The sequence below is a fragment of the Grammomys surdaster genome, unplaced genomic scaffold (assembly GCF_004785775.1).
Source record: "Grammomys surdaster isolate TR1022 unplaced genomic scaffold, NIH_TR_1.0 126185, whole genome shotgun sequence".
In the NCBI taxonomy this organism is placed as follows: domain Eukaryota; kingdom Metazoa; phylum Chordata; class Mammalia; order Rodentia; family Muridae; genus Grammomys; species Grammomys surdaster.
This window is the reverse complement of record NW_021620991.1, coordinates 7,589,117-7,604,453: the sequence shown is the minus strand read 5'-3', so window position 1 is coordinate 7,604,453 and position 15,337 is coordinate 7,589,117. Positions and strand designations below refer to the sequence as shown.

Here is a 15,337-nt window from a genome sequence, read left to right as displayed (position 1 = left end):
ACACACACACACACACACACACACACACACACACACACACACACACAAACTCACCTGCATCCAAAGGTTTAGAGTGTCCATCAGTAGCAGGAGGTGCCTGCCCTCTGCTGGCCAGCCTCAGCCAGTGCCCTAAGTCCATTCCCTGTGCCTGGGGCTGTAGCTCCAGCTTCTGTTCCACCAGAGTTGACTGAGACTGAACCCGGTGGGTCCTAAGGAGACACCGAAGGCCCTGCCAGCATTGGGTGATACCAGCTTGTCGGACATAAGCCTGGGCCGCTAACCGCATCCAGACCTCTGGGACCCTGGAGAAAAAGGAGAAGCCTATTAGAGCCAGGATTCAAGGGCTCTCTGCAAAAGGCAAATGCTCAGGCCTGGGCCCCTCCCATCCTGATTCTGGATAATCCACTAAATATGCCTAGGAAGTACCAGGAAGGGAAAAAATATCACACAGCAGAGGCAACCATCCTGTTTCAAGGGACAGAGAGGGCAGTCCTAACAGCTACATCCTGTCCCCTCCCCTGGGAAATGCCAGTGCATTGCCCACTTCTGTTGAGTGCATGCACACACTTGCCCAGGGTACAAGGCAAGGCCGTTGAAGTCAGAAGCTTTTCCAAGGATGGGTCACACTAGAAAGTGACAGAATTGGGATCCACTCCAAAGATCAGGATGTCTCAGTCCTCCTGATAGCCAGATACTCAGACAGGCACCACTCAGCCACCCAATGTGCTCCCCATGACCAAAATCCAAGTTCAAAACCTAAGCTGGAAGCGTGGTGTGAGGTTGCCCGCCGGCCTCGGGCACTCACAGGGTTGTTGGCTGCTGGGCAGCATGAGCTTGGTGGATCCAGCCTAGGCAGGACTGAAACATCCACAGGACCCAGCACAGGGCCACCTGGGCTGAGGTCAAGACTTGAGCTCTCCTTCCTGCCTGTTGCTCGGCCTCACGGCACTGGCCTAGGGTGGCTCGCCACACCACAGAAGCCTGTTGGGCCGGGGTCTTCCACAGCTGCCTGACAACTCCACTCTGCTGCACAAAGCTTCTCCAACCAGGACAAAGGCCACAAGCTGGTTCTGTGCCAGGGTCCCTGCTCTACAGGTTGCCTTCGAGCTATCAAGTGTCTCCCAGGTCTCTTCTCAGGCTGTCCTGGAAGCCTTCATGCTGGTCCTCAGACATTCCTAAGCCCCTCACATGGTCATACCAGGCCTGGAAATAGCTGTGGGGGTTGGGGGTGTCGGTTCTCAGTTGGGTTTTGTGTTTATTCAAAATGATACCTGCAGACATGCCTGTGATCCCAGCACTGAAGCAGGGGGGTTCTGAGGCTAGCCCAGACTGAAGCCTTTGCAAGGGCTGGGAATCTAACTCAATTGGTAAAGGGCTTTCTTAACATGCACAAAGCCTGGGGTCCAATCCCTAGCACCAAATAAACTAGGCATGGTGGCATATGCCCATAAGCCCAGCATGCCTTATATAGAGGCAGGAAGATCAAGATTCAAAGCTATCCTTGGCTAACCACAGGGAATTGGAGGACAGCCTGAGCTATATGATTTCACCCTCTTCTGGCCACTTTAAGAGGACTGGGGGCCTGAACCTCCTCACAGCTAAAGGAAACGCCTACCTCTGTCACCTTCACTGGCCTGTTAAAGGCATAGGAATGGCCTGGTCAGGAGGTGAACTGTGAGGCTTATTACCAGAGGCAGCTGACCATTGCTCTGGCTCAAACCAACTTTCTCTTCAGGTCTCCACCCCACCTAAGTCCTAGGCCTCTAGCTGGAATCCCCAGAGCCTTTCATGCCCTGGGCTGCCTGCCTTTCCCAAGTAGCAAGGTCAGACCCCTCCTACCCGACAAGCCCCTCCCTCTGAAGTCATCTCAGCTATGGCCTGCTGCCAGTCCCTAGACACAACCTTCTGAAGAACCTGGAGGTGGATTTGTACCCACCCCTGGTACTGTTCTCGGAGAAACTGCTGTCCTGGGGCCACAGAAACCGAGAGCCACTGGGCCTCTTCCCTGTGCCCGGCTCAGGCAGCCCTTTGCCCTACACTCTCTGCCTGACTAAAATGCTTTTGTTCACCAGGTAATGTATTCACGAAGTTGAAGCTCTGTTTTGTTTTATTTTATTTTGGTTTGGTTTGGTTTATTTTTCTGGGTGCTGGGGACCAAGCCCAGAATGTCACCCATGCTAAACCCACACTCCCCAGCGAATGCCATTCCTAGACTTTTTGTTGAAGATTTTGACAATGTTTAGGCACTGGAAGGATTCAGTTTTAAAAATCTAGGGATTGGGTATATAGCTCTGTTGCAAGAGTACTTGCTTTGTCTCATGTGTATAAAGACCTGGGTTCGATCCCCAGTATTGCAAAATCCAGGACATGGTGTCCCATGACTATAAGCCCAGCACTTGAAAGGTGAGTATAGGAGAATCAAGAGTTCAAAGTTGGTGCTGGAGAGATGGCTCAGCGGTTAAGAGCATCATCTGCTCTTCCAGAGGTCCTGTGTTCAATTCCCAACAACTACATGGTGGCTCACAACTATCTGTAATGGGATCTGATGCCCTCTTCCAGTGTGTCTGAAGACAGTATACTCACATATACGAAATAAATCTTAAAAAAAAAAGTTTGAAGTTACCCTCAGTCAGCTACACAGCAAACCAGAGGTGAGTCTCAGCCACAAGAGACCCTGTCTTCAAACAATAAGAAAATAAACTTTAAATCTAGATCTCCAGAGGCTGGAGAGATGGCTCTGCAGTAAGAGCCTGTATTACTTTCCCAGAGGCCTGAGTTCCATTCCCAGCAGTACCAGGGCTGGGGACAAGTCCACCCCCAGGTTCTTCAGAAGGTTGTGTCTAGGGACTGGCGGCAGGCCGTAGCTGAGATGACTTCAGAGGGAGGGGCTTGTGGGGTAGGAGGGGTCGCCTCTGAGGGCACCAGCATGCCTGTGGTCTACATTCACATAAATACACATATGCATACATGATTAAAGAGAAAAGAAACCTTCTTTGGAACTTTAGATTCCAATTTCTCTTTTAAAACCGGAAGATTTGACGTTCATTCCTGATAGACAAGTATTGAGCCAGAGAAGCAGCTGTCCCCAGTGTGCAGGACACCAGCTGTCTAAGACAGTCAAATCTGCCTAACAGGTCATTGCTGTGACTCGTGGGCATACGGGACATTGAAAATGGCTGCCAATGAGCTAGCAAGATGATTCAGCATGTAAAGGTACAGGATTAGGTTGTAAAGAGACGGGAGCTTTGGGCTGGAGAGATAGCTCAGTGGTTAAGAGCCCTGTCTGCTCTTCTAGAAGTCCTGAGTACAAGCAAGAGGTCCAGCAACCCCATGATGACTCTCCCTCTTCTGGCATGGAGGCATATATGCATGCATGCAGAGAGAGAGAAAGAGAGAGAGAGAGAGAGAGAGAGAGAGAGAGAGAGAGAGAGAGAGAGAGAGGCAGACAGAGAGACAGAGACACAGAGAGACAGAGAGAAACTCAAAACTGTCTCTTGAGTCACTCACCTCGGATGAGTGGGTTCTGCAGATGCCTTGTGGTGAGACTTACCAGCACCCCGACAAGGGAACTTAAGAAGTGGGTGGCTGGCTAGTCCCCACAGAGCTTTCAGATGTAGCTCCAGCCCTGGGTGACCCCTCATTGGCAGCCCGATGGGAGAGAAAGAAAGAGAGGGGGCCCCCCAAGCCATCAGACTCCCTCTTGCTCTGTTGACATCATGAGATACTAAAAGTCTGTGGTTTAAAAGTATAACCCGGCATCCCGAGTTTAATCCCCAGGACTCGTGATGGTGAGACCTGACTTCCACACAAGAGCTGTGGCACACACACAACCCACTAATTAACTAATTAAAACAAAGCCAGAACAGGGGCTGGGAGTGTGGCTCAGTGGTAAATGGAGAGCTGGATTCTAGCCCCAGGACTGAGGTTAATCAGTTACATAAAACGTAACGAATTAACTATTTGTTGCTCAGGAAGGGGTGGGAGCTTCCTGGAGATGTGACTACAACTTGGCTGGTGTCAAACTGAGGACAAAGAAAAGGATCTTCTGTGTGCTGAGCTGGGATTCTGGGAAGCTAGAGAGAATTCATCCCCTTCCTTCCGTACACAGGCTGCTTGCTAGGTGTAGCAAGCCTGTTTCTTCTACACCTCCCCCCCCAACCTACTGCCTAACTTGCATCATGGCCCTGAGAGCACCAGGACTCTGTCTTCCTGGACCTTAGAGCTTAGGCCAGCAACATCTGGAGGCCAGGCAAGGCAACAGTGACGGGAGAAGAGGGAGGTGCTGATATTCCGGCCCAGAGTTTGCTGTGGACAGCCTGATTGGATCCCCACAGGCACTTAGTGAGGCGTGCACAGTCTTATTCCTGGTTTACAGATGGCTGAGCACAGACTGAGTGCTTAAGTGGCTTGTTCAAGATCCACACAGCAGAAATGAAAAAAGCAGAGACCCGGTCCTGGATGCACCCTCCGGGATTCAATCCTGGGCTCTGAGATGGCTCTGGAACTCAGAGCATCACCAAAGGACCCTGGCCTTCTCCTCTCCCAGGTGTCCCCACCCAGTCCTTGGCTCCCTCTGTTAACAGGAGAGTGGGTGGCTCGGGGCCACTCACACCAGTCCCTGGCCTCGCTCCTGGACGCTCCTGCACTGCCCACCACCCCGCCAGCCGCCGCCTCCACAAACCCATCACAGTCCTGCAGCTCCGATCTCGGGCCCAGTGAGCAGCTAGCTCTCCCCAGGCCCCTTGAACTGCAGTCCAGTGGCTCCAGCTGAGGAGGACACTGGGGAGGAAGGGGAATATCCACTCTGAGCACAGCCATTGGGCCAGCCTCACCTCTTCCTTCCTCCCCTTGGCAACAGGTATGGCCTGGGTGGATCTTTTCCTGGCTCTGATGAACAGATTAGAGGGATCTGGGGCCCTTCCAACAATGACAGGTGACAGGACTACAAAAGGGCCCTCAACTTCTGAGGCCCAGTGCTCACCCCTCGGGGTTGGTACTGTAATTGTCCTCATTTTACAGCTAGGAAAGCAGAGGCACAGAGAAGTTAGGTAACTTGCTCCAAATCACACAGCCAGAGGAGAGAAACAGACACTGCAGACTGCCTTGCCAGACTACCCCTCACCCCTCACAGCAGGAGAGTGCTGTGAGATTCTGGGGACCACACTGACTGGGCTGTGAGCAGGGAGCCCCCTGAATATGCAGACTCGACGGGGCTGTTGCTGGGAAGACCAAGGATGGGTCAGAGGAGCTGCAGGAAGAAATGAGTCCACTACTCAATGGACAATGGGGTCCCCCCTTCCTGGGGAGGGGTTTCGTACATCAGTAAAACCTCGCTGCATCCAGAGTCTGGTGGAGATACACCTGCCAGGGAAGAGGGCACAGCCCCTGCTCTGCTACCTGGCTGCTCTCAGGATACCCACCAGAAAGGCCTCCAGGAGGGTGGGGGCCTAGGAAGCTGGGGAGGAGGGGTCTCCACATCTCCACCCCGCTCCAGCCCTTCACCTCCTCCAGTGCCCCTCCTGACGTTCTACAGCCCAGTCAGGCCTCCTCCCATCCTGGGCTACTGCCCCATGCCTCCAGAGCTAACATGGTCTTCATGTCGCCTGAGGGAGGGTCTGGATCCCAGACCCTCAAGTGCCACTGGCTCAGGATGTGCTGTAGAACCCGCTTCTGCATGCCCTGAAAGGAGCTAGGGGAAGGAGGGAGGCAGGTGGGTCCCGGGGAAACCTAGCACCCATGACTGGGACAGGCCTGCAGTGAGAGACTCCAGCTGGCAAACTGTAGCCCCTGGAAACCAAAGGATCACTCGGAACCTCAAGAAATGATGGTGTCGTAGCTCAGTGGTGGACGCATGCTGACTGGGATGAGTCTGAGGACCTGATGCCTGGCCCCACAAAAGACACAAACAGGTCACTCTAGTGACTGCCCAGCACACTGCCCTCTTGTGGGGGACTCAGTTAAAACAAAACAAAGCAAAACAAAACCAGAAACAATCAAAACACAAGCCAGGCATTGTAGCTTGTGATTGTAATTCCCCCACTCAGGAAGTTGAGGCAGGAGGGTTGCCAAGAGGGTGTAGTCATCCTGAACTATGTATCCTGAACTATATGCCACAATGCTTGCTAGAACGAAGTGAATTCCGTTTTTTCCCCACTTTTCTTCTTTCTTTCTTTCTTTCTTTCTTTCTTTCTTTCTTTCTTTCTTTCTTTCTCTCTTTCTCTCTTTCTTTCTGATTATAGATTTTTTCCCAATCTGCTTTTATACCATTCTAATTATATGCAAGTATTAAGATCAGTTCTAGGTTGAGGAACTAGCAATATAATAGATGCAAATAGTCAAGGAACAAGCAAGACAATAAACACAAATAGTCAAAAGAATAAGCAAGGCCTACAGAGTGAGTTCCAGGACAGCCAGGGCTACTCAGAGAAACCCTGTCTCAAAAAACAAAAACAAAACAAAACAAAGAAAAGAAAGAAAAGCTGACCTCTGATGACCCCAGCCTCCCCAGAGCTGACAATCAGCCTGATTTCAGAATCCTTGAGATGGCAGCTGGGGGAAAGTGCCCCCAGGAGCTTTCTGCTTGGTCACTGTCTCAAGGTCCCATGCCACCTCCCAGAGCCTGAAATCTGCTGCGCCACACAATGTATCATATCAGGCCTCCTGTCAAGGCCATGGGAAGGTTGGGATTGTTGACCAGGCTCTAAAGGACATGGATCATGTACCCACCATGCCCCAGGTTGACCTTGGGTCATCAGTTTCTAGATGCTTACATAGTTTGCTGGTGCTGGTAGAATCGTGTCTTCCAGAGCAGCAGGGCCTGGTACAGGGCCAACTTTTGGCAGATTTCCCACGGAGAGCACTGATCTGGACCCTTGGATAGCTGTTGGGCCTGGGCCTCTGTCTCCAGGCAATGAGCCATGGCAGTTCCTGGGACTAAGCTGCTGAGAACCTCATTCCCTGGGAAGAGGACAGGAAGTGGTTAAGTTCCTGGTCACAAACATAGAGCTGCAGCCCCAGGCCCCATCATGGGCATGACCTTCCTGTGTCCTCCACATGCTCCCCACATGGTTGCCTCAAGACCCCACCTTCCCCAGCCCAGGAAGAGACTGTGTGTCCTACCTCACACTGGGGGCTTTCTGGAGCAGAGAGCCACAGGCTTTCTGGGCAGAACATAAGATAGCCTAGTGCTAACCCAGAAGAGCCCCCTGCCCAGAACAGCTTACGTGGAGACAGGGATGCAGCCCAGCCAAGGTTTGCTCCCTCTGGGAACTCTCTCAGACCTCTAGTACTGGCAAGGTTCCTCCCACCCCAAAAGTCCCAGCTCAGCAGACTCTTCTCCCACTCTAGTATTCCCCCCACCCCACCCCCACCCCCCAGTTTCATTGGGCTCCGGTTCGAGGGAGAAGGGACCCTGTGTTTGCCACAGGCTCACCTGCTTTCTGCCAGTAGAGGGCAAACCGAGTCACTCTTGTCACATCTGAGGCCCGGAGCTGCTTCATCTCCATCCACTGTTCCAGGCATACCCTTAAGGTCTTCAGTCTCCGGTGGGCCAGGAGTCCTCTGTACTGGGCCCCTCTTTGCACCAACCATTGCCAGGCCCGAAAGCACCTACAGAGTGGAAGGAAACAGCTCTTGGCAGCAGCGGCAGCCACCCTGCCCCTGCCATGCACACACTTCAGGAGCCCCGGCCTTCGCCTTTCTGAGCCGCCATTTCTCGTCTATACGGTGGAAGGAAGACCGTAAGAGGCTGCGACTCAGGCCACAGATGTCGTCCCCGAGTGCCTGGAGGACCCTGACATCCTCCCACCTGGCCTCCTACACCCACCCTTGCTCGACTCATTCTGCAGGCTCTGACTCAGTGACCACTGGCGCGTTTCCTTCATCTTGAGTCCAGTCGGCTTAAGGACCTGCTCGGCCTCCTGGGGCGTCGTCTCCTCTGCTCCTAAGAACTCAGCTCCTCCCCGTGGTCCCCAAGCCTAGGAGGAACCTGACCCCAAACGCCTTTTCCAGTCATCTCAGAACATTTCCAGGCCCCTCGAGATGCTTGCTATTGCCGCTTTTCTCCCTAATGTCCTTGGTCTTCCTACGCTGCCTAAGATGACCTTGAATTCCTGGACTCAAGCAATGCCTCTGCCTCCACCTCCTTAGTAGCTGGGACTGTGAGATTTTACTACTACACTGGATCCTGGAGTCATTGTGCTCCTGCTGAGGCCTTTGCACCACTCTGTTCCCTTCCTGTGGTACCCAGGTCCCTTCATCCCCTTACAGGTTGCTACTAATCTCTCATGTCACTCATCATATCTAGGTCATTAGGTCACTTCCAGTGTTAAACGTCCTTGCTGGAGGCGGGGGAGCGACATGAGGGTATGAATTTTTTTTTTTTCTTTTAAAAAGCCCACAGATGTATAGGATCTGGAACGATGGCTCGGTGGTTAAGAACACTGGCAGCTCTTGCGGTAGACCCAGGTTCAGCTACCAACACTCACATCTGTAGGCGCACAAACCACCTGTAACTCCAGTTCCCAGGGATCCACTGCCTCCTTCTGGACTCTGTGGGAATCTGCAGGCATGTGGTGTACATACAACCATTCAAGTACACGCATAGATAAAAATAAGTATAAAATATAAATAAATAAAACATTATATCGGCTGGGAACTCAACAGCTTACCACGTGGTTAGCCGGGCCCTGACTATCTTTTTTTTATATATGCAATTATAAATGGTGTCATGACTGGCATATTTTTGTCCAACTCTTTGTCCTCATCCTGGTTCTAAGTAGAAGAAGCTTGTGGGCAGGGGCAGGGCAGATGACAGTGAGGAGGGCAGGCCACCACATTGCTGCCTAAGGCCACATTGCTGAGATTTGGTGTCCAAGCTTACCTGCATCTCCAGGCAAGTTCTGCGGCTGCTTTTTTTTCCAAGGAAAGGCTTCCCCTAGAAGCAAGGGATGTTGGCGCAGCCTGGGTATGAGGTTGCTCCAGTTTCTGCTGCAAAGTGACACGTCTCCACTGGGTCAAAAGACAAGGGGCAAAAGGATGCTGGCTGAGGCTTGGAATGAGGTTCCCCAGAGAGCAACAGGGAGGGGCAACTGAGAGTCACAATCCTGTACCAAAGCTCTGTCCCAAACTACAAGGCTACCGCATTTCCTCGGGAATGAATGAATGAATGAATCCCAACAGGTAGAGCTTTCCTTTGGAGCCAAACCTTCCACCCTTCCTTACTCAGTATCCAAGGAAGAAGAACATCCACACATTCTCTCAGCCCAAGCTAGCAAATAACCAACAAAAACTAACAGACAAGGGGGTGGCGAGCTCAGTTGTGAGCAGCAACCTGGGCCCAGCAGGCGTCCTCTCTCAGTAGAAGTGGTCTCCTCTCAAACATACCAGAGCCATGTCATTCGACCCAAACCCCAACCTGGAGAACCCAGACCTCTTGGAAGCTCCGGGCTAGAAGGGCCTTTGCATGCTGTCCCCAAGCTGCCTCCAATTGGGCCTCCTGGAGCCATAGGACCCAGTGCAGTTCTCTGAGGTGCTCTCGAATCAGCTGCCTGTGTCTCACAGCTGTGGCCTTAGCCACTGCCTGGCGCCTCTGTGACAAGTGCCTCCAGACTCTGAAACTTTTGGACAGCAGCGTCCAGCTGGAGACGCAACAGGACAGATGAGGGGGTGGGGAGTAGGCACAATTCTCAGCTCCCCAGGACACCATTCTTGTGACTTTTCCAGTAATCATGAAGGTGATGCCCCCTCCCATAGCAGAAGACCCAAAGAACTCTCTTGTTGATGTCCTGGACTCCCAGAGAGCAAGAGGCTCCCAGAGAGAGGACAGTTTCCCCACTACACTGATGTCTACGGTTCCCAGTGATCCAAACCAGGGGCATAGAAATTCTGGGCCCATAGTTCTTGGGCCCTGGAGGTCCCTGATTTCCCATGAGGGACAGTGTGAAGATAGTTCTGTCCCCTTGAAATCCTGCCAAGGCTCTGCCATCAGATGCCCAACTTCCTCAAGTCCCTATGACACAGGCAGATGGGTCAGAGGCTGAAGTGGCCCCGACTCTACTCCCACCCCCACAGACCAGGGCCTCACCAAGCTGCCTGGGAGTCCAGGGTCGAAATGCTTTGAGCCTCGTTCTGCAGAAACAAAAACCATGACAGTTCTCAGACCAAAGAGTAGAAGTGACAACTTCAGCCAAGCTCATCTGCTGGGAGTGCCCCGCCTCCTCAGCCTTTGGAGGCCTCTACCTGCAGAGTGCTCGGAGCCAGAGCTGTGTTTGACAGGCAGGAGGCCATCCTCTCTCCGTCCCTGTCTGTTTGTTCCTGTAGGCCCTTCTCTCTTCCTATCTGCCCAGGCAGGACACTGTTGACGGCTGTAGAGTCAAGTCTGGTCTCTTTGCTGCCCGCCTTGCGTGTGACACTGACGTGCCCTCTGTGCCTCTTGTTATATAAAAGGCCTGGGGGACCCCTCTCTCTTGCCCCAAGGTTCTGGGTAGAAGGAACCTCTTGGTCTGAGTCAGAGAAATCCCCAGCCAGTGTTCCTAGAGTGTCCTCAAGTGACAGGGGCTCGTATATAGGGGACTCAGAGAGTCTAGCTTGGACCTCCAGGGTCTCCAGGAAGCTTATATGTTCCCTAGAGTGGCTTGGCCAAGGTTGGGCAGGAGTTGACTGGCTATCACGGGTGTGGGGTCCCCTCTGGGTAAAGCCTGGGTGCTCCCAGGATGTCTGGCTCTCTAAATGGGTTGACTCAGGTCCTAGGTGTTGGATGGAGTCCAGCAGCCTGGTGGCAGCACTGCAGGAGGAAAGGGTTGGGGCCTGAGATTGACTGTGGGCAAAGACAGACAGGTCCTCCAAGGCAAGGGGCTCCCCCACAAGCCTGGGTGCCCAGCTTCCTGAACTACACCAGGGCCTAGGGCCAGGCCATGTGCGCCCATCAAGAGGTGGCAAACCCCCAGAGAGTCTCAAGTCCAAGCAGAGGGTGTCTGCGACCTGGAGTGTCTGCTTCTGGTGGGAAGATGGGCCAGTTGGTGGCAGGCAGCTGTCCTGCCGATGGGGGCTACTGGTCCCTCGGAAGCACAGGTTACTCTGCTGTTCAAAGGGCTCTTGGGTCCTCCCCTGGGACCTCCCTGCTGGCAGCTGTAGGTTACTCTGTTGCCAGAGCCCTGCGTCACCTAGTCGGCCAGCTGTGTCCTTCAGGGCAAGGGCCAGGTGGGGACGTAGGCTGGCCAGGTTGCTTTGCACTTGGTAAGGCTTCTGACATAGCACTGGGCCTTGAGAGTATGTGGTGATCTGCCAATTGGGCATCCTCTGGCCTCCTCCATTACCCAGGCTCATGTCCAGGTTTCTCCAGGGTCTCTTCAGCTCTGTAAGGAACAGAGACAGCCACACCCTGAAGCAAGAACCAGGTGATGGTCTTCTCAGGTAGGACAAGCGGGTATGCAGGCCTCAGAGCTGGGGAATGGCAGGGGTCCTGGTAGAAGGAGTCAGGACTTCAGCCCTCCAAGCCTGAGAGGACCAATGTGCAGAGCACAGGGCCTTGGAACCAGACAGTGACAAGGTTTGACTTGAGGCCTGGCTATGTGGAACATGGCAGGGGAGGGAACAGAAGGGAATTGGTGAGAGGGTTATCTGTAGGTAGGACCAAGGTACACAGAGGGTTGTGGAGATGGGGGTAACTGGCTGAAACGAAGGATAAAGAGAGAAAAGGAAAGAGTGAAGGGTGACCAGCCTACAGTTTGCACAGTGGTCTCAGAACACTTCCACCTCTTAACAGCACCCTCTGGCTGCCCTCCAGTGACCCCAACTGTTCCAGGCATAAAGAATCAGAATCTGAATTTGTTCTTGGGCTCTCTATAACCTCAGCTGAACCAGCTCTGCAGCCTTTTTAAAAAATTTTATGTGCTGTGATGGGTTGTATATGTTTGGCCTAGGGAATGGCACTATTAGGAGGTGTGGCCTTGTTGGAGTAGATGTGTCACTGTGGGTGTGGTCCTTAAGACCCTTACCCTAGCTGCCTGAAAGTCAGTATTCTCTTAGCAGCCTTCAGATGAAGATATAGAACTCTCAGCTCCTCCTGCACCATGCCTGCCTGCATGTTGTCATGTTCCTGCTTTGATGATAATGGACTGAACTTCTGAATTCGTAAGCCAGCCCCAATTAAATGTTGTCCTTATGGGTTGCCTTGTTTGTTCACAGCAGTAAAATCCTAACTAAGACATGTGCATTGGTGTTTTGTTCACATGGATTACCTGTGTGAGCGTGTCAGAACCCCTGGAACTAGAGTTACAAGACAGTTGTGAGCTGCCACATGGTTGTTGGGAATTTGAACTGAGATCCTCTGGAAGAGCATCCAGGGCTCTCAACCACTGAGCCTTCTCTCCAGCCTTCTGGAACCCTCACTCCCAGAAGCTCACCTTCCAGAGACTCTGGCCCAGAGACTTACATTCCTAAGGCCCAATTCTCCAGGAACTCCACCCTTCAGAGGTGGGTGCCCCCTCAAGACCCTACCTTTGGGACCACTCTCCCTCCTGAGGTCCCGCATTTCCATCCTTCCTTGGAGTGGGTGGTGCTGTACCAATCAAGCCAACCTTGGGAAGCAAATCTCCAGAGCTACAAAGGTGCTAGCTAGGTGGGTGACTGGAGAGGACCCACTGCCACCATTGTATCAGGCTCAGTGAGCTTCTTACCTGGTCTCAGGACAGCCACAGTCTTTGGGGGTACATTTTCCTTATATCTGGTGGCAGTCCTTGGTTCCATGGGTTTTGGGACAGCTGTGCATTCAGTTAGAAGGGGTGTGCTGAGGTGTAGCTCAGGGTGAAGCGCTGATCTGCACATGTGAAGCCCTGGGTTATAGTCTCAGTAGAAAAACAGGGAAAGGGCGCTCTCTGTGGAGAAAGAACAAGATGTCCTGGCCACAAGGCCCTGTTGCCTCTACTACCTTTGGGCCACATCCTCAGCTATTCTACGCACGGTACCTCTCTGCGTAGGTCTCTTGGGGGTCTCTGCTCACTGCCCCACATAGCTTTTCCCCTTTCTGTTTTAACATTTTCTTCTTTTTTTGATTTTTGTTTTGTTTTGTTTGAGGCAGTGTCTGTGTGACTGACCCTCGTTGTCCTGGAACTATGTAGACCAGGCTAGCCTTAAATTCATAAAAGTTCACCTGCTACTCCTCTCAAGTGCTTGGATTAAAGGCATACACCACCATGCCCATCTAAGGATACCAGATCCTCAGAAACTGGAGTTACAGATGCCTATGAGCCGTCACGTGAGGACTGAGAACCAGAGCTCGGTCCCGGGTTAGGAGCAATAGAATGTTCCTAACCAGTAAGTTGTATCTCCGCAGTCTCGCTTCTGTTTTGAGAGTGTTTTATGTAGATCGGGCTGTCCCCAAACTCACTATGTATAGCCAAGGATGATACTGAACTCTTCAGATTCCGGGGTTACAGGCTGTGCCGCCACACCTTCTTTGTGCAGTGCCGGAGTTCAAACCCATCGCTTTCTTTGTGCTAGACAAAGCACACTACAAACTGAGTTCCAACAGCAGCCTTTTTAGTTGACTATTTTCTCCCGCCCTCCTTCCTTCTTCCTCCCTCTCTTCCTCTTCCCCCCTCCTGCCTCAGACATCACAGTAAGCTCTTCTATCATCAGTTGAAGCACACTGCCCACCCTTTCTCTCTGTGCCCTGCATGAGCTCCACCTGGCGCGTACCATAACCATGTCTACTGAAGAGATGATGGTTTCACCTGTACACGTACAGCATACAGAACAGCCCGGCACACGGCTGGGACTTAGACACGTGGGAAGTGACTGGACCACGCTAAACACCAGCTCAGTCATTAGAGGCACTCTGCACCCCGCTTAGGTCAGTCCTAAGATTTTAGTTTACTGGTTCTAGAAAATGAGGCAGCTGAGGCTTGGAACGGCCACCAGCTTGCTGGGCAGCTCTGATGAGAAAGCTGATTTATAAGCATGGGTCCCTTGCCACTTCCATATTAAGTCCAGCCCTCTCGTCCCCACGCCCACAAAAAGACACTCTGACCTCTCTTTCTCACCATGGAAGCCTGGGGCCAGTTTCCTTACGGATCTGCTCTCACAGGCTTCAGTCTTCCTTGGGACCTTTCCTTTGACCAATCAGGCTTAGGATTAACCGCTAACGTTTAGGGTAAGTGTGAGGTAAAAGAATTTCAAACACAAGCGCGTGCTCGCCTAGCTCCGCCCCCGTCCCCAGGGTGCCTTGCGCGTCCCCAAGGAAAAGTTGCAGACGTCTGCGCATGCCTAGGTCCGAAAAAAACAAAACAAAACAAAACAACAACAACAACAAAAAAACCGTGAGCCGTACTGCTCGGTGCTGAGGTTCGGGCCCTGGACCTGCATCTCAGTTATAAGGCATGTGGCTGCCGGCAGACTTATCCCTGCCTGCCCCACCACCACATTGTCTATGGTCTCCAGGCCTCAAGTCTCCCCAGAAGAGCTGGAAATCACCCAGTCTTTTCCTTGCAGGCTTTGATGTTGGTCTATTCACGCTTCCCTCCAAACCTCACACATTTCCCACATTTCATGCCTTTGCCTGGGTTGTTCCTTGGTGCACCTTGCCATATGTGCTCTTTCTGTGACACCCGTAGGAAGATGAAAAAGCCTGGGCTCAAGTCACAAGGCTTGTGCTGTTGGATGGCTTTAGCCAAATCCCAGACCTGTGACACCCCCAACTCCACTCCCATCCCAGTTTTAAAAGTGGTGCTGGGGATCGAACCCACGACCTGAGCATGCTAGGCAAGATCTTTTCCACTGGTTTAGATCCCTAGCCTTCCTCCTACCTCTTTCTTTTAAGTCTGTGGCAAGCCAGGTGTGTGGTAGCCCTCTGGAGGTAGAGACAGGCAGATCTGTGTTAAGTTCCAAGAACTCTACATAAGTGAGTTCTAAGCAGGGCAGCACTACATAGTGAGCCTGGTCTCAAAAACAAGTAAGTAAAAAAAAAAAAAAAAAAAAAAAAATCCTTGTCGAATATCCTCCTAAACCTGGTGGAGGGGACCTTCAGCCACCTTTCCCAACCTCAGCTTGTAAACTGCACTGAATCTTATGTCATTCCTTGGCTGCTTTTCTGAGAGGGTCCTTCAAACCTGTCTTGGGCAAGCTACCAGTTCTCAGGTCTATCTGCTGTACTGAGTTTCTGCTTTAAACCATGTTTGTTATCTGTAGAATGATTGCCCTCTTTTAAAATTCCCAGTCAGCTCAGCTTTGAGATCAGATCTACAGGTTCCCTTGTCCAAGGCTCCTCTGTCCGAGTTGGTGTGTCCCCAGAGCAGTTTCCCTTTAGGGAGCCAGGGAACCCTGTGTTCCCTGGTAGTAT

General features: G+C 52.2%; 1 protein-coding gene across 1 annotated transcript in view; it reads right to left on the bottom strand.

Moving 5' to 3' along the window:
- CUNH1orf167 (chromosome unknown C1orf167 homolog) overlaps nucleotides 1–11,325 on the bottom strand; it is a 14,906-nt gene extending 3,581 nt beyond the window's left edge. The window contains exons 1-11 of the mRNA XM_028757801.1: nucleotides 10,807–11,325; nucleotides 10,085–10,128; nucleotides 9,431–9,638; nucleotides 8,882–9,009; nucleotides 7,433–7,608; nucleotides 6,771–6,957; nucleotides 5,588–5,689; nucleotides 4,613–4,779; nucleotides 1,840–1,967; nucleotides 806–981; nucleotides 149–302 (exon numbers count right to left, since the gene is read on the bottom strand). Of these exons, the coding sequence (XP_028613634.1) occupies nucleotides 149–302; nucleotides 806–981; nucleotides 1,840–1,967; nucleotides 4,613–4,779; nucleotides 5,588–5,689; nucleotides 6,771–6,957; nucleotides 7,433–7,608; nucleotides 8,882–9,009; nucleotides 9,431–9,638; nucleotides 10,085–10,128; nucleotides 10,807–11,325 (1,989 nt within the window). The remainder of the gene's footprint in view (nucleotides 1–148; nucleotides 303–805; nucleotides 982–1,839; nucleotides 1,968–4,612; nucleotides 4,780–5,587; nucleotides 5,690–6,770; nucleotides 6,958–7,432; nucleotides 7,609–8,881; nucleotides 9,010–9,430; nucleotides 9,639–10,084; nucleotides 10,129–10,806) is intronic.
- Nucleotides 11,326–15,337: the final 4,012 nt, after the last annotated feature.